Consider the following 19,492-nt stretch of genomic DNA (forward strand, 5'->3'; position numbering starts at 1 on the left):
AAGAGTTCCACCCTGCTGTTGTTCTGTTATGTTATGATTCTACGCATTCAAGTAACAGCCTATTGCAACACATCTCTCTCATAATTTTTTTCCATGTTGCTGCCAATCAGACAATTTCCAAAGCATTCCCTGTGCAAATACACCTTCTAAATATACAGCATGTCTCTAGGGATCAGCAGGTCCAAACTCCCAATTTCAACTCCTCAACTACATAACTTTACATATTGTTTTTGTTTCAGTGATGAATTCATTCATAGAAGTGTATAAAAGGCCTTAAGATTAATTACAGAATAATAAGCCTTAGTTGTTTGTTAGTGATTACATGATTATGTAAATGAACTATTTCCAGTAAATTCACTTTTCATCGGACCGATGACTTGTGCGCTCTCACATGCACAAAACACATACACACGTTCGCATGCAGATGTAAAAGACGAGAGCACAGGCACATAACAAGCCGCGTCTTGCCTGGGTGTTCCCACCCGGCGTAGCTGCACTGCTCAGTCATTACTACTGACAGACATACACACACGCACACACTCATACACACACATACATATTTAGCTGCTACATAGGCTTTGAAGCTGTCGGAGTGGGAAGTTGGCGAGTGGCCTGGCCTGCTGGGACATGACCTTCCTCCTCACACATGTACACGCTTTTCTTCTGAATGGTGACATGAGTTTGGAGAGGGCAGAGCCAGGAGGGCCCCCTACATCACAGTACCATGACTCATAAGTAACAACATGCAGTCTTCCACTCACTGCAGCGTTTTTTCCGCTACCTCTCTCTACCCTCTCTTCTTGCTTTTGTTTTCAAGTTTCTGTTATTGTGTAGGTGTTGGGATGAAACCAAAGGCCTGTCTCACAAAGCAAGTTCAACTAAGGCAGAATTCTTAAGTTTCACCTTCACTAAACCTAACAGTTGGATCTTGGGTTTAGATAGTCCAGCTGTCACAGTGTATTCAAATGGATCTTGTAACTTGGAATTTCTCACATCCACCTAGGCATTCTCAACTGAGAATTACTAATTTGAAAGTTCTCAACTTCAGGTTTGTGTTATATCAACATGTCCTGCTCACATAGTCACTAGAAATAAAGTACTTCTTCTTTCATTTTAAATCAGATTTTTGATTCCCTGTTAACCTATAACACTGTTAAACTATAACACTGAAAAGAAAGTTCACATTCTTGAGAAGGTAAATACTTCATGAACATTAAAGTTATCACCCATATCACAAACAGCTAAATTAACTGGCTAGCTTGTTGCTGACAATACTTGCATTAATACATTACATTAAGCTAATGATTTTTCCCTACTTTGTAGATTGAACATGTGTAATTCAAATTAATGTAATTCCAAGCTCCAGCTTTTTACCTTAGCTGCATATATATATATATATATATATATATATATATATATATATATCAGTGTTAAATAAAGCTGGACGTTATCTAGATCACTCTGTTAATACCACGGCATTATTGTGTAGTCCACTCTAATAGTGGTGTATTACAATTATTCAGTTAAAACATGAACATCAGTGACATGAGAATATGAACACATATGAACTTGAGTGACATCCCATTCTTAATCCATAGACACCAAACTCGCTTATCCGTGTCTTTATGGACCTTGCTTTGTGCACTGGTGCGCAGTCATGTTGGAACAGGAAGGGGCCATCACCAAACTGTTCCCGCAAAGTTGGGAGCATTAAATTGTCCAAAATCTCCTGGTCTGCTGAAGCATTAAAGAGTTCCTTTCACTAGAACTGAGAGGCCAAGCCCAACTCCTGAAAAACAACTCCACACCATAATCCCCCTCCACCAAACTTTACACTTGGCACAATGCAGTCAGACAAGTACCATTCTCCTGGCAACTGTCAAACCCAGACTCGTCCATCGGACTGCCAGACAAAGAAGCGTGATTTCTCACTCCAGAGACATCTCCACTGCTCCACAGTGTCCAGTGGCGGCGTTTTACACCACTGCATTCAATGCTTAGTACTGCACTTGGTGATGTAAGGTTTGGATGCAGACGACTGGACTTGTTGCACAGATGACATCCTATCACAGTACCATGCTGGAATTCACTGAGCTCCTGAAAGCGACCCATTCTTTCACAAATGTTTGTAGAAGCAATCTGCAGGTGTAGGCACTTGGTTTTATACACGTGGCTATGAAAGTGACTGGAACACTTGAATTCAATTATTTGGATGGTTACTGCCAAAAGTAAGTAAACTAAACTGCAAAATTGTGTCCAATGTTGTCAATATCGGTTATATTAGTATCAGTAATTGCATAAGCATTTTTGACAATTGACAATTTGGGTAATTAGAGAGGCACACACAAAATAATGGGTTATCTGCTTGTGTCATGATTGCACAATATACATGTTTGCCCCAGTCAGATAGCCGATGTTTACAGAATGACATCACGTCGCTAGAAGAGACAGCACAATCAGCTCATCTTGGGCACACAGGCACATCTTGAGCTTGGTCTGTTTAAGGAAACCCTTATGCAGACACTGTTATCATCCTTTATCTGGTGCTCCTCATCTGAACTGAGGTGCCTTGCTTAAGGGTGCAACAATAGCAGGGCACATCAGAGGGATTTGAACCCATGGCACTGTGGCCATCAACCATTCACTTTTATCTGGACTCTGCTCTGTGGGTACAGAAATAAGATACATCTTTTTTTAGATACAAGTGTGGATGTGTTGTTGTTGCTGTTGTTGTTATTGTTGCTGTTTTGAGCACTGAATTATAGCTGTGGGAAAGTCTTCTTACAGAGTTTTTAAGCCCTGAAATAGCGACTTCTAGACATAAGAATAGCTCAGCCAGTTTCATTAGTCTCATTAGTTAAAGAATAATAAGCCATAGTATGTAATAAGAGAGCAGATAAATTCTACTGAAGTTTGACAAAAGCAGAAATTCTATTGAAAGTACAGATTCTACATGTTCAGAAGAAGCATAGACATCTGATGAAAAGTAATTGTTGCATGTGGAGTCTTGTTTGAAAAAAGAAAAGCTGTTCTTTACATAAACTCACCAGCCACTTTATTTGCTCAGTTGCTTGTTAACACAAATTGCTAATCAGACAATCACATGGCCGCAACTCAACACATCTAGGCATGTAGAGGTGGTCAAGGCAGCTTGCTGAAGTGCAAACCGAGCATCAGAATGGGGAAGAAAGGTGATTTAAGTGACTTTGAATGTGGCGTGGTTGTTGGTGCCAGACGGGCTGGTCTGAGTATTTCAGAAACTGCTGATCTACTGGGATTTTCACACACAACCATCTCTAAGATTTACAGAGAATGGTCCAAAAAAGAGAAAATATCCAGTGAGCGGCAGTTCTGTGGATGAAAATGCCTTGTTGATGTGAGAGGTCAGAGGAGAATGGGCAGACTGGTTTGAGATGACAGAAAGGCAAGAGTAACTCAAATACCCAATGAAAATGTTTCCAACACCTTGTTGAAAGTATGCCATGAAGAATTAAGGCAGTTCTGAAGACAAAAGTGTTGCCACCCTTTTACAAGCAAGTGTACCTAGTGTACCTAATAAAGTGGCCGGTGAGTGTATCTGCCCTTTTTTCATTTCCTGGTATTAAAACCATTGTAGTCACAAGTGCATATGTGTAGTTTTGTTTCTCTGCTGTGCACTGCACAGAGCTGGAGTTTGTTGGGGGGTTGAGGACAGACTCATGATGTCATTACAGTAATAGACAAGTGCATGATGAACATGGACATCACCATCAAAAGCATCATTTAACTGGCTGCTAGTCAGCTTTTGAGCTTTGGGACAGATCCTTTAAAATCACCCACTTGGGAGAGCTAGATTTTTTTCTGTTTGCAAGTATCACTGCAGTCTGTTTTCCTTCTACCTTGGCTCCTTTCTTTATTCTTTCTTTGTTCTTTGTCTTCTTCTTTCCTTGCTTATTTATTTCTTACATTCTTCTTTGTGTCCCTGTTTCATTTGCTTCCATCCATTGTTCTTACTTTATTTCTTGTTTTTCCTATTCTCTCTCTTGTGTCTTATCTCTTCTCTCATATTTCCTGTACTGAGGTAGGAGCCTCTAGCTAATCTGGATGTGCTAGGATGCTAGGATGATATTGAATGATAGTAAAGTGGAAGTGGCACGCTCGGTTGAATACACTGTAAGACTTGAGTAATTGAATCGTTTTAGTTCATGTATGTCGACAATCAGATATATCAGTTAACCACTAACTGACTGTGCACTATAAAAAATAACGATGTTTCTTTGGTATTTTTAGAGCAATGCCATAGAGGAAGCTTTTTTCCCATAATTCTCATAATACTTAAGGAAGACTCTTATATGATTTTCGTTGGTGTTGGGGCAAAACCTTTTGTTCCTATTTTGCCGTTTCAGCTTTTGACATAATTTGAAAGCACCTTTTACATTTTATGTAAATTTCATGATGAATGGACCGAAAGAAGACTACATTAAAAGTAAAGAATGTTTTTCCTTCTCCTGTGAAGTTATCATTTTGGAAATATAACACTGATTTTCCAAAAATATCTGTGTAGCTCAGTTTTTAAGATATAAACATTTAAACCATTCAAAGTGGGTGAAATGGTGATATGAAATGGTTCAATATAGAAAAATTTTGTGATGCAGATATTCTTTACAGTGGTGGGTGATCATAAAGCAGGGGTTGCAATGTCAACAATACAAATATAGCCATTTTATTTACTGTACAAAGTGACCAGTGAACCTACATGTGTTCTGTGTTTAATGCCAATAATAGTAAAATAATGGTGAATCCGGAAAAATATGCTTTCTTTATACACGCAGGGAAATGTTTTGCCCTGCATGTACCCTTGTCAACATAAATACATGAATATGTGAATAAGTGTCTGTTGAACATCACATTTCACATCAAACCACTCTGAATGACTTTGTTTACATCTTAACTATTTGATTATAGAGACATTTTGAAACATTCCCTTGTAACTGATGACAAAACCCAACATGACTTACCATTTTTTATGTTTTAACCTCATAGTAACGCAGGATGTCATTCAGTAAACTATACTGTAGCTAAGCTGACAGCACAGCACAGATTCCCATGCAACTAAAACTTGTACTCTGATTCCCCAGGGGATGTGTTGACATGTGTGCATGGATGTTCGAGTTTGCCACTCAGCAAACACAGGCTTCTGCTCATTGTTTTCTTTCACAGTCACAGGTGTTGCAAGAGAGCTCTGACTGTATACTGCTGTATGCTGGGTGGTTAGCTTGGAGGGCTGTGGATGTGTATGTGTGGAGGGGCGTCTTTTAACTCAAGTTCTTGAACTGTGTGTGTGTGTGTGTGTGTGTGTGTGTATGTGTGTGTGTGAGTGTGAGTTCTCTGCTGACATTACTAACGACACTAGAAGGGAAAACTACTAGAAAGAACACGTTGAGACTCGCTTACAGTAGAGTGTGGGAGACCGAACACAAAGCCGAAGGTTGTAGGGTGGAGGTGGAGGGGCAAGAAGGGAGAAACAAAGTAAGGAAGGAGATCAGAAGGGGAGATGTGACTCTGTCCACTCACAGCTGCAACATTTTATTAGGCCACTTATCTGGCAATCTAAATAGACTGGCCAGAGTTGCTAGATGCAGATTCCGCTTTAGGTGCTGCGTCACAAAGAGAAGCTGGTTTTGTTCAGTTTTCTTGGGGGCATGCTGCGAGTAGGTTTAGTCTTGGCTGTGCAAGTGGTGCTGAATCTTAATAAAAAGGACAGCACACCATTATTTTATCTGTTCAGTTTTCACAAAATTGTAATTCTCTTCAGATTTCAAGAAGAACTGGACATGTTAACAATAAACATGAGTAGTTTATTCAACCAGACTGACTTTTGGATGTTTAGCGCATGATTAGTTGTTAATTAACTAGTTGATTCATTGGCTCAAAAAAGGCAAGCATGATTGCATGACGCCAGCGTGTTTGTAAATATTGAACTACTCTGGAATTATACTGGAGCTCAACAAGGCTATGTTTAGGTCTAGTTAGCAGGACAGAGATCAGGCTAGAAGAGAAAAGGACTGACAACTGACAGATGCAAACAAGCAAGCACAGTTGTTTCCCACAGAGCAAAACATTCAGAGGGACCTGCACGGTAAATAAAAAAATAATATATCAAATAAATAAAAATAAATGCATTTAAGAAAATAATGAATAGTTCTCCACCTGTGTTTACATCTGTTTAGATCACATTTTCTTTTATTCAAAATAAAGTATTAGCTTTTGATTTAGAGTTGGGCTGTTTGACCAGGGGCATCGGACTGCAGGTAATGGTGGGCCCTAACAAAGGCCCATCCTGAATGGGGGGCTGTCAATGTCCCCCACCTCCCCCAGTATCTGGTCAAAGTTATGACGGAGGTGTGAGTTGAAGATCAATCTGACAGGTTGTTCTGCCAGACGTTCCCAGCAAATCCTCACTATACGTTTGGGTTTGCCCGGTCTGACCGGCACCTTCCCCCACCACCTGATCCAACTCCCACCAGGTGGTGATCAGTTGACGGCTCAGCTCCTCTCTTTACCCGAGTGTCCAAAACACATGGCCGCAAGTCCGACTACAAAGTCAATCATTGAACTGTGGCCTAGGGTGTCCAGGTGCCATGTGCACTTATGGACATCCTTGTGTTCAAACATGGTGTTCATGATGGACAAACTGTGGTTTGCACAGAAGTCCAAAAACTGAACACCACTCGGTTTCAGATCAGAGAGGCCATTCCTCCCAATCACACCCCTCCAGGTCACGCTGTCATTGCCCACATGAGCATTGAAGTCCCCCAGTAGGACAATAGAGTCTCCAGGAGGAGCACTTTCAAGCGTCCTTCCCAAGGACTCTAAGAAGGCTGGGTACTCTGAACTGCTGTTCGGTGCATAAGCACAGACAGCAATCAGGACCCATTCCCCAACCCAAAGGCGTAGAGAAGCTACCCTTTCGTCCACCGGAGAAAACCCCAACATACAGGCGCCGAGTCGAGGGGCTATGAGAAAGCCCACACCTGCCTGCCACCTCTCATCATGGGCAACTCCAGAAAAGAAAAAAGTCTAGCCCCTCTCAAGGAAATTGGACCCAGAGCCCAAGCTGTGTGTTGAGGTGAGCCCGACTATATCTAGCTGGTATCTCTCAACCTCACGCACCAACTCCACCAACTCAGCCTCCTTCCCCACCAGTGAGGTAATATTCCAAGTTCCAAAAGCTAGTTTCAGCAATTGAGGATCAGAACGCCAAAGCCCACGCCTTCGGACACTGCCCGATCCACAAAGCACCGAACACCTACTACTGCCCTTCCCATTGGTGGTGGGTTGATGGGAGGGGGGACTCATGTAATCCCTTCGGGCTGGGCCCGGCCTGGCACCATGAATAAATGCCCGGCCACCAGACACTCGCTGGTGAGCCCCTCCCCCAGACCTGGCTCCAGGGTGGGGCCCCGGTAACCCTGTTCTGGTCAGGGTACACAAGTCCTGCTTTTTAATTATTTTCATAGGGGAATTTTGCCATGGGAGACCCTACCAGGAGCTTTTGCTCCAGACAACATAGTTCATAGGATCATTCAAGCACGCAAACCCCTCCACAACAATAAGGTGGTGATCCATGAAGAGGTGGTTTCTAATTTTTCATTTAATTCATAATCTAAGCTATAAATATATATAATGCAAGACTGTATTTATGTGATTATGTGTTTCCATTAACCCCCTACCCCACCTCAAACCTCAAAAATAAAAGAAAATCTGAAATAAAATCTGTTGATTGCAGTTAGTGGTTGCTAACTAGTTCTGGCCTGGTTAAAATGAAACCAAATTCACAATTTCACAAACTAAACGAACAGACAGACACAGAGAAGACAAAAAGAGGTCAGTCCAATTCAGACTGTTTCTTTCAGAAAACAGGTGATCTTAAAGTGGCATACAGTAAATGTGTTTTAGTAACATGAGCTAGCTAGGTTAGCCTGTAGTGCTCTGTGGTGGGCTGTTAGCATGCTAGCAAAGCTGGTGCTAACCAGTGCCTTTCTCATAATTAGCAGCACTGTTGAACGTTTATTAGTTGTTTGATGGATGGTTTGACATTTATTGAATGATGGCTTGACAGTTGTGCACTGTGTCTATGTTTACTTATTTGGTAACCATGTATAATGAAATAATGTTAGATGAAATGGCAACAGGAATACTGGTGACTCCTTCACCAGCAGCTCAGCTCTTACCTCGGTCATATACCTTATACCCTAGTGAAATGTCAGGAAGTTATGAACGTATGAAAAAATAGAAACTGCCCAAGCTTAATTTGGTTGCATAGATACCTAAAGGTACCCCATTGACCTATGACTCTTGACTTCAGGGCAGACCTATGAGGGCAGGTGAATTGGTGTGCCTTAAGCTCAACATAGATCCTGCTGCCCTTATCTCTTTTTGAGTGCTACAAGTTTCACTTCTTATTGGTTCCAATTACCTCTCTCTCAGTAGTCCCAGTTATCTCAATTGTACTCTCTCAGCGGTGCTGATTCCCACTCTCTCTGTAGTACCAGTTACCTGTTTAAATGGTAGCGGTTCTTAGTCTCTTAGTCGTATCGGTTACCGCTCTCTGAGAACTACTTGTCTCTCAGCGGTCCCAGTTACCTCTCTCAATGGTACGTCTTCCCTCTCTCTTGATACTACCAGTTGATTTTTTTATTGGCTCCGGTCACCTCTCTTACAACGGGACCAGTTACTTCTCTCTCAGTAACTAGTCTGAGACTACTAGTCTAACAAAGCTATGATCTTGTAATCAGCACACTTCAGTTGTCACAATCTGACTAAGGTTTTAGTTGATGTAAGCTTAGCCTAGTTAAAACATGTGGTCCAGGCCAATATTGATTAGACATTTCAAGATGCATTGATTTGAGCATGTAAATGCTTAAATCAGTTAATTGACTGATTGATTTTTGCAGCAATTTGTAGTTTTTCAGTAGTACCACACATGTGATGACAGTTTTTTGACTAAAACAAACTTGAGTCACAAGGGGCAACTTCTGTGGTGAGGAAGGGATATCCCTCATTTTGATATCAAAATGTTTGTCAAACATTTTGTTAGATATCATTATTATTTAAATAGAAAAAAGGAACAGATATTTTAAACAGGGTTAGGCTAATGTATGGATAAAGTAAGGTTCATCGTGTAGCTTACATCTTGTTAATGTCTTAGTTCAGTTTTATAGTTTAACAGAGAACTATTTAAGCATAGTCAATGTTAATGGTTGTTCTGTCTCTTCGTGGTATCAGTTTCCTCTCTCAGTGCTCCCAGTTTACTCTCTCTCTCTCTCTCTCTCTCTCTCTCTCAGTGGTCTCAGTTGCCTTTTCCTTAATGGTCCCGGTTGCATCTCTTAGTGTTACCAATTATCCCTCTTTCAAAGGCACCAGTTACTTCTCAGTTGTACTAGTTGCATCTTTTAGTGGCACTGGTTACCTTTTCATTTGAACCAATTATCAGTGTCTAAATGGAATCTGTTACCTCTCAATGGAACCAATTATCTGTTATCATCTGTATAACCAGTTGCCTTTCTCAGTTGAAACAGTTGCCTTTCTCTTAGTGGCATTCAGTCCAGCCTTAGACCTTAAGAGGACACTGTATTAACTGGAGCTTCTAGGAAGGGAACAGTTAATTGCCTGACAGCAATGGGAAATGCCTCCCTTGCTCCCTCCTTCTCTTTCTTCCCCTCCCGCTCTTCTTTCCTCTCTCTCTCTCTCTCTCTCTCTCTCTCTCTCTCTCTCTCTGCCTGTCTCTTTTTATCCCTCCCCTCCTTTCCTTCACTCTTCCTAACCCTCCCCTTCTCCCTCTCACCACTATCTTACCCTGTCTGTATTCTCTCTCTCTCTCTCTCTCTCTTGCTCTCTCTGTCATAGTGTAAGTAGGTGTTTCCCTGTGTGAAGTGAGCGAGAATATATAGGGCACAAGTGCTCTGACAAGTTCAGAGTCTTGAATGTGCCTGCCACACACCACCCCCTAGGACTATCTGTGTTTTTTTCCTTTTCTGCCTAAGCCTTTTTTACCTTGAGTGGATTTAAACTTTTTTGCATCAATACCAAGAATGTCAGAGGGCAAGAAGAAGGAGAGAAGCGGGAAGAGAAAAGGAGGAAGAAAGGAGCGCAAAGAAAAGAATAGTAATCCTACACAAGGTGAAGGTGTGTATATATGCGTGTATATATGTGGGGTATAAGGGGTGGAGTGCAAGGTTCAGGGAAGAATCTCTCACCTCGTCTTGTCAAAGCTTGCTGGGTGCTCTATCATCAGGGAGGACTTCCTAAAGTAGGTAGCATGTAGTGGCACATCTGGCTGCTGTGGCGTAGCTGCATAATTGTGCATGAATATTGCCTTGTGTGCCTCATCCTGAGCTTTTTTACATGCTTGAACCTCCCTGCTCTCACGCCAAGCACTTTTTGCAGCTGTTCATTTGATTCCTGCCTTTAGTATCGTAGCTTGATGACTGCTATTGTTGCTGGACCCTGAGTGCTAGTGTATTTCTCTTTGTGCTTACAGTCTTTCGTGTCTGGCCACTTAGCAAATGGTCCTATTGATTCATTCACTGAAGCAGTTAACTGTGCAATCACAGACCCACGGTGTAGCGTGCTCCTGCTCGATGTGAAGGAGGCTGCACTGCTGGGCTTCCGGGGCACTTACTGCAGGGAAGCCTTTACTACTGCTGTACTGTTGCAGCGTCATTGCCACAGCTGTTTGAATAGGTTCCATCTGTTCAGTGGAAAACTCTTTCACTGGAGTGTTGTCCAAGAAGGCTTGTTCTCTTTCTGTCTGGTTCTCTCTGTCTCTCTCTCTCTGGCTCTCTAGGTTTCTGCAAGTCAAAACATGTCACTGCACACTGACCTCAGGGTCAAGGAGGAACAGAAAGCCCCTACTTTACATACGCGATGGTCAAATTTCTATTTTAGTTTGCATATTCACATGAACTGAATTTTCTCTTCCCTGTCTGTTTCATATTTCCTCTAATCAGAGTCTTTCTGAATCTAGTGGGCTGTAGGCAAGGTGAGGCATGAAGTGATTGGTTCATGGACTGGTATTATAACCTCTGATTGGCTCCTGGACTGGTATTGTAGCCTCAAAGACTACTCTCTTTAAAACAAATGTGCTGCCATTGAATAACAACTTTTGTTTCCTTAAAGAACCATTCAGTTTATGTAAATGATAGGTGTTAGTGTGAGGAACTCCTTTAAAGGTTAAAGAACTTCCAAATGGTATAAAAGTTCCTTTAGAACCATACATACATGTCAAGAATCATTTAGAAGTTAAAAATTTTAAAATTGTAGGTGACAGGTTTCTGGAGACCTCAGAAGAATTTACCTTGATCTGAGATACCCTCATTAGATTAGTGGCTCAGGGAGACAAGGTGGAGGATTGTATTGTCTCTCATTCACCACCTTCCCCACTTCCCATTCATTTCAATTCCTGTCCATAGTTCTCCTCGTGGGAGGCTTGCTTGGTCACCCTGAGGCTATCATTTATACAGCCTTTGAGGGAGAAAGAGCCCTTTTGTCATTAATTACACCTCTCCCATTATTTTCTTTCTGAATTTTGCAACAACGTATGACCTTCTTACACACAAGTATAATGTAACACAAGTCAGCGTGAGACATAACATCCAGTGGCCATGCTGGTTTCTATCCTGGAAGCGACTGCACCTAGATGTCAGTCTGAGTCTGTGGCGATTGGCCCAGCGGTATGCAGTGTCTTCACACGATGCTAATCTCCTCTGCTTTGTCTGCTAAAAACAAAGCAAAGCTCAGAAGAAAAAAGTGCCTGGGAGAGTTTTTTTACTGTCTCCCCTGGGAGGCTAATGTTATCCCTGGGACTAGATTTGCTTCTCAACTTCTCTTTCTTCACATTGATGTGCTGCTAAATTTACCTCGCTTGAAGTCATATGGTAAAAGACGAAGAGTCTCAAACGGGAAATGACAATGATTGACTCGTTTATTCTCCAAAAGTGCAGGAAGAAAAGAAGAAAAATACATGCTATAGTGACAGATGAGTGCTGTGGCCTAAATAGGATACTTGATGAAGCGTGTGCGATGTGGCGATGGGTTTGAAATGCCCAGTGGTCCTTCTGTTAGTAATAATAAAGCTGTTTAAAATATGCACAGCATTGTTCAGGTGTTAAACCACATCAAATCAACCACATCAGGCTGATGTCACAGGTCTTTTGCATTTATCACTTGGCTTCTCTTTTCAGGTTGCAGATTGTTATACGAATGGCAAAGAGTAGCCATCCATTCATTCATTTCATTCATTTAATTTCATTTAGTTCATTTTCTTCATTCACATTCTCCTGTTCATATAGTTTATCAAATCCAGAACCATACATAGCATCCTGTGTTTTGCTTGCAGTTGCTATTTAATGATTTTTCACATTAAATGAGTAGAATTTGGGTTATATTTGAAGACTGTGTATGGCTGGGTGGGAACTTTTGAGAGTAAAATATGGTCCAAGTTTTCTTTGCTGGTGCATGATAAGAGAGGCATATCCCTCCAAGGTTCTCTATGATCATATTCAATTACAAGTTTTAAAATTCTTTTTCTCTGTAGTACTAATCTCGTCCAAATTTAGCAATGCACGCAAGACGGGGGGAAAGAGGGAATCGAAATAAAAGTGGTTAGCTGTCTCCAGCAGTACTGGAAGCTATGAGAACATTTATCATTATTGAATTTTGTATGTTGAGATGTTACAGGCGAGGGTTGAGTTTCGCTGTAGCACCGTAGTGCTGAAGTTGGTGAAAGACAGTAGAGACAGGATCACTGAGATGGTCTCGAGGCTGCAGCGCTGTATAGGATCTCCCCCACAGTGGTTGATGGGAGATGATGATTGACATACTGTGGGTGAAGTAATCCATGTTGGCCCACACAGCTGAATCACACAGCTCAGCGTGCCTCCCAGCGCAGAAACCCCTCAGGCTAAGCAAATCCACTGTTCCTCAAACACATACTCTACCTACAGGAACAGCTGATAGGTGTGCATCGCATTTCTTTTTAAGAGCCTCTGTATGTGTGTGTGTGTGTGTGTGTGTGTGTGTGTGTGTGTGTGTGTGTGTGTGTGTGTGTGTGTGTGCACATGTGTGCATTTATGTACATTTTCGGGACAAAAATGTCCTTAGTCTGGAGTAAAATCAGAGAAAAACAGGCATGATGAAGCTAACGTTCGGCTTTTTATAAAAGCTAATATTTCAGTTTTTGTTTGCTTTTGTTCTTGTAAACTTGAAAGGGTAAAACCAAATCCAAATTATGGTTATGTTTCGTTGGTAACACTTTACTTGAACCCTGCTACATAATACTTCTATGGCAGTTATTGCCATGATGGCTAACTAACAAAAATGATGTGAAATTCCATTGAACATTGACATAAAATGTGTCACCAGTGTTACTGGGTTGGGATGTTTAACATATTAACAGAATAATTACATGAGGAACAGGATGAATTTAGTAAAAAATGAATGTGCCTTACCAAGGTATAATATAAATGTATTCCAAATGCACTCTGATTGTTACTTTTTTACTTATTGTAGTGGAATATGTCTACAGGACAGCATATTCAATGTTCAGCCATCACTACTGGTTTGTAATTTGTATTTTACTTGTTTGTATCCTGATTGTCAGTAATAGTAACACTACATTGTTATATTATTGAACAAAATCTATCATGGCCTCCCATCACAGTGTAAAACATCTTCCTTGACATGTTCATATCATAGTTATATCAATGTTGGAGCAACATTCAAGTTAGATGGTACCATTTAATTTTGGCTTAGATTAATTTTGACGTACATATGGTTTTGGCTTTAACACTTTACTGAAGTCTGAACTGTCTTTTATGACAGTTGACATAAATCTACAATAACATTTCTAAAAGCTTGTTCCAATAAACATCTGTGGTCTTCAAGACTGCTTTGGTCACTTTCACCCCAGACAGTACTAATATAGCATAGGTCTTTATAGATGTGCAAATAGGTACATGTCCAAGGCTTATGTCAGTGTGCTGCCATACATTAAAGTTTAACCCAGAATGGTATGTAAAGGCTCTAATCTGGGCAGTAAGCGTTTATATGTTATTATTTGTTGTACTGTGTTGCCTTAACCATTTCTAACGAAGCTAAGTATTTGCGTTTAATATCCAACACCAGGTTTAGCTAGTCAATATTACGTTAATTTAAATGAGATGAGAGCCAGTGGAACTCATATAGTAAGTGGAATGCAGCAGGAAGTCAGGAATCCAAGAGACTCATTACAATTCTTTTTATTGTAATGTGTCTAGTTGTCTGTCTAGTTATTTTAAGAAGATATCAGTAACATTTAAATACAGTAACATATAACTAAAAAGCTTTTTTATGTTATTTGTAAATCTTAATTATGTTTTGTTGTTTCTCAAAAAAAAACGTGGCAAAGAGAGAGGGAGAGGGCAAAAACTTCCTTAACATTTAATGTAAGTTAATGTAAAGAGGTTTTTTCCAATTTTGCAGCATTTCTGTTGGTCCATTCATCACTGAAATTGTCACATGATGTAAAAGACAGTGGCCATGCTCAAGCAACACAGAAAATAAAAGTCATCAAAAATGGAGAATTTTTTTTTGGGACAGCCACAGTTTAATGTGATGTAGTTTTTTTACTGGCAAAAACACAACACAAGTAGTTTTTCATTATTTTGTTGGCTGCATGAGACCATTGCACTGCCCTGTACATGTAGGTACATCTTGACATTGTATACAAACCATTGATTTGTGCCAGGTGAGTTTGTACTGTTTAAAGACTGAATGTTTTGTAGAGAGAATTATGGCAAATTCCATGGGACCAACATAAAGAGTACATTGATTTAATCTTTCTACAATTAAAGAAAAATATACAAATATTTATAGTATTTATAGCAAATAACAGTTACAAATAAGATTTCACTTGAAACAATATGCAATATGTAACAATTAACCACACATTAAGTCACATGGCCAGTCACATGGACCTCCCCAGGACCCCAGAACCTCCTCTAAACACATCACTGGATTGGATTTAAAAAAAAAGATTTGGTGATGTATTTATTGTATTCTAGAACCGCAGATTCTTCAGGCAATACTGGGCTACTGTGCTAAATATGTGCATTTTATTCATTTGACTGCATTTGTAACCCTAAACAAATAAGTGTTACACTTCTTTGTAGTGGTAGTGCAGGTAGATTTTGTCTCAATTTCTACATTTTATGAAAGTTTGTATACTGGCATTAGTATTTCCATTGGTAGATCACTACCTGAAGAATATCATTTGGCAGTTCCTTTATCGTTACATCCCTAGCAATAAGAGCATGGTACTTTGCACATTAATGTAACATTTTGCACATTTCTCCCATTTTTTTTTTGCTGACTGACCAAGTGAGTCTATGATGCTTTGATTATATTTTATTTTACCTACAATATAATATAGCAGCAGGATTACAAGAGATGCTGCTTTCGTACAAGTCTTGGTGTTTTATTTTCCAGTTGTTGTTGGCCAGAGCGATGCCATACGTGAGCGATGCTTTTTCTCTCTAACAGCTCACGTGTCTCTCTCGCGCTCTCTCGCTCGCTCTCTGGCTCTCTCTCGCTCTCTCTCTCCCCACACACATACACACACCACCAAGATGGTTCCTAGCCCCTCCCTATCCAGTCAAAATCCATAGCATGAGCCAAGCACAATAAATGCTGGAGAAAAGACACCCTAAGACTAACTCGAGAAAACATTTCTTGAACACAGTATAATATGCCCGTGCAGTGTTGATACACAGTTTAGTATCTATTCTGCTGTTACTTTGGAAATAAAAAGTCTGCAAAACTGCCTGTGGTGCAGCTAAACAAAATAATTTGAGGACTATTTAGAAGTACTTTTGTTTTTATACACTCTTAAAAATATGGTTCTTCAAAGGTTCTTTAGTAAAGGGAAAGGTTTTATTTAGAATCATAAGTTCTGTATAGAACCATTTCAATTTCTGTTGTTATCATGTCAAGCTTCTAACAGCAACAACAACAAAAAAAACCTTCTGGTGCTAAACAGAACCATATACAACACAATCATCATTGATCTGAAGAACCATAGCATCATTTAAGCATAAAATGGTACTGTATGCGTTCTCCATAAATTGCAGATCTCCCCTAGGGATAAGCTGTATGAAAAATTACAGCACACCATAATTCTCTGTGGGTTAATTGATTCTCTGTGAATTTGCAAAAACCCTTGACAACCGAAGTGATATATAGTTGTATTTGGCAGATCTGCAGTTCCCTTTTTTGTGTAAGTGAAAAAACACTCCTTGATTCCACCAAACCTGCAGCTCTGGAGCGATTTCACTATCCCAACTTTACAGAGCTTTTAATATCTGTCAAAACCAAACTTTCCCTGAGAATGTCCTCTTATCAATGCTTACTTGAGAAAGACATGTGTCATATCACATTCCTGAAATCCTTGTAAAAGTGATCTTCAGGAAAGAAGTGGCAATTTATGCTGCATCTAAACATCAAGGGGTGAAGGGGGCTTTTGCATTTTTTTCTCTCCCTCCAGCCTCATCTTTGCCTAAACCACAAGGTGATTTAGAGTGTTCAGACTGAACCTTGGCACCACCCCTGAGGTTATGTATTTCCAAGTCATTTTTAAATTATGGGTAGGGCCACAGAGAGAGTGTCATGCGTCTTGTAAAGTGTGACGGTTGTGTTAAAGGGCTGGTGAAATATGTGACCTGTTGGCTGCTGTGGGCAAGTGATCTACAGCATGCAGGTAACACACATATGCAGTGTCACTGTTCCTCTGTATGGGCCGAGCCTAAAGGAACTGAGGGAGCCTAACTGGCTACATTCAGAGGCAAAAGCAATTAGGAAACAGGAATAAAGTCAGCAACTTTGTGATCTTCAGCCCACTGCTGGGCACAATTACATTAGATTACAATAAATGATTAGAATTAATATCTTTGGTGTTCTGAAAGCAGGTTTCTTAAAACTTGCTTTAAATTTACTTGATTCAATGTGATGTGTACATTTGTTTTCACATGAATGAAATGTTTAACATCAACATAATTACTACCTCGAGTACTATTTCATTTGTGTGCAACCAATACACACATTTGAATAATGTAAATTAAACAGTTTTTTTCAGGGAAAACTTTAGCATCTGTGCTGTGCTGAAATGTCTGCATTTTATTCACTTTATTGCTTTTGTAGCTCTCTACAAATAAACGTTATATTTCTCTGTAATGCAAGTCAAGGTAGATTTAGCTCTGATTTTTCCTTTTATAAATGCATCGGCTCACAACTCCCCTATTGATGCATCCTTACAATCAGTTTTGGTTTATTTATGTTGGATGAAAAACATGGCGTCAGAAGTTATTTGCTTTTTACAAAGAAAAGTGGTTCAGAAAATTTAAAGCACAGTACCAGCAGTTTTGTTTGAACAAGGGCAAGTACCAGCCTGGATGTGCGGGAAATGGTGCGGCATGATACGCCTGTTTGTATGCGTTCATCAATATCAGTGGTCATTTCTAGAAACTTCTGTAATCACCAGGCTTGCTACGCTCCAGCTCCAGAGCCAAGCACCTTAACTATTACATATGACCCAGCCATCCAGGCTTTGGCCATTGTGTGTTCTATCTGATCCACTCACTGGCTCAGCTGAGATGTGCCTCACTCACTGCATGTCAGATGGCAACGTGCACAGCGCACCTTAAGGGACCTACTCACCCTTAAAGCAAAGCAGGCACTGATACACATCTGTGACTTAGCTAAAGCCAGCTTTTCCTACCATACTAACCACCATGCAGTGGAGAGAACCACAAGCCTTTGTTCATCTTGCAGAGTCTCTGAAGTGTTAAGCAGTAAGCTCTGCAGGCTTTTCGAAGAATGTAGACTGCGTAGCTTCACAATGTCAGTAGAAACCTGAGAAGTAATAACACTGTCACTGCAGTCCAAACATTGCGCCAGGGAACGTCACATCACTTTTGTTACTATAGCATACCAGGCTTCATTGGCCTTGGAGCTAGATCAGGAATACCAGAGTCATTCCACTGAATATGATTTAGTAGCATTGATAAAATGGCTGCTTGTACTGGGACAGGGAAGTGGGCCAGTCATTCCAAAATTAGGCTGACTGCTGACTATTTTAGCACACCTCCGTCTAGAGTTTTAATTGAACTCATTACCTATGTATACTAAGCTGTTTATTTTCTGTGGCTTTTTTGCTGCAAGCTGGAACAGATATTATCTCTTCACAGCAGTTTTAGCAAAAGAAAGATGCATTGAACTTGCTTGATTCAAATGTGTATGCCATTTACACATGAATAAAATATATTACATAAACATAGTTATTTCCAAAAGTAAGTAAACTGAAAGATAAAAATTGTCAGTGTATTTTATTCATGTGAAAATTAGATACACATTACATTCAGTTTACTTCACTTTGTCTCTGTTTAGCAAATGACTACAACATATGGAACAGGCTACTTGCTTAGATGACCTCACCTTGAAAAAGGCCACGACTCTGTGCTGACCCTATCCAGGCCCTGAAGGGGCACTTAGCGTGCGCTCTGCTTCCGCTCATGACAGCAGGGCACGGCAGCAGCAGCGTGGTAATGGAGTAGAGCCCCGTCTGGGCATGTGGCAATTGAATGGACATATGTAGCGGCCTCGCCCCACTTCAGTTCTTTTTGACTCAGTAAACAGCAGGCTTTACTCATTTCCTTCCTCTTAGCCTTAGTTTGTTAGCCTCTGGTTGTTGTGTTTTATTATGGCATGGCAAGTTTGTGCATTACTTACTTAATTCTTTTTAGCCTCTGTTGGTTAGCATTTGTACTGTTAGCAACTGGTAAGCAGGATTTTTATATGTGAGATACTTTTCAGATGTAATGTTTCATTCCAAAATGTATATCAAACACTGAATTACTTTACACAGAAACCATTTTCATATATTTGCAATTCAATGAGCATTATCATATATTTTAAATGTATTTAAAAGAACTCTTTACTTACATTTCTTTTCAGTATGGGATGGCAAGCTGTAATGTCAGTGCTTTAATTCTTTACTTTCTGTTAGCCTCTCTTTGTTAGCATTTGTTCTGTTAGTTTCACTTTGTTGTGTTTTTTATTCTATGCTGACTGCAAATATTACAAAGGAGGAGGTGGGTCACTGGGTAAAGCTTGTAATGCTGAGCATGTCTGTATATGGAGAAAGTCCTGCCCCTGGACAAAGAGCCAATCAACAAGTTACATCACAAGTGTAACACTCAAAACCAAAGGCCACCCACCCTCAGTTATGAGTGTTAGGCCTGGCAGTGTGGCCAAGTGGATAGTCTTTATTATAAGGACTTTTATGGCAAGCTGTGATAAATCTGTAATGTCCTGCATTACTTCTTTGCTTCTTGTTGGCTTTTGTTTATAAGCATTTATTCTGTTCACCTGTGATTGTGTTTTGTTATAGCATGGCAAGCTGTAACATTAATGCATTGCT

General features: G+C 40.2%; 1 protein-coding gene across 6 annotated transcripts in view; it reads left to right on the top strand.

The window, feature by feature from the left end:
• nrg2a (neuregulin 2a) overlaps window positions 1-19,492 on the top strand; it is a 124,362-nt gene that overhangs the window by 46,936 nt on the left and 57,934 nt on the right. The window contains exon 1 of one of the 6 annotated variants that reach the window (XM_017698721.2): window positions 9,872-10,167. The exons of the other annotated variants lie outside the window; for them this stretch is intronic. Coding sequence (XP_017554210.2) covers window positions 10,074-10,167 — 94 coding nt within the window. The 5' untranslated portion in view covers window positions 9,872-10,073. Of the gene's footprint in view, window positions 1-9,871; window positions 10,168-19,492 lie in introns of those variants that run through there. 6 annotated transcript variants of the gene reach the window in all.

The sequence above is a fragment of the Pygocentrus nattereri genome, chromosome 16, assembly GCF_015220715.1.
Source record: "Pygocentrus nattereri isolate fPygNat1 chromosome 16, fPygNat1.pri, whole genome shotgun sequence".
Classification (NCBI taxonomy): Eukaryota; Metazoa; Chordata; class Actinopteri; order Characiformes; family Serrasalmidae; genus Pygocentrus; species Pygocentrus nattereri.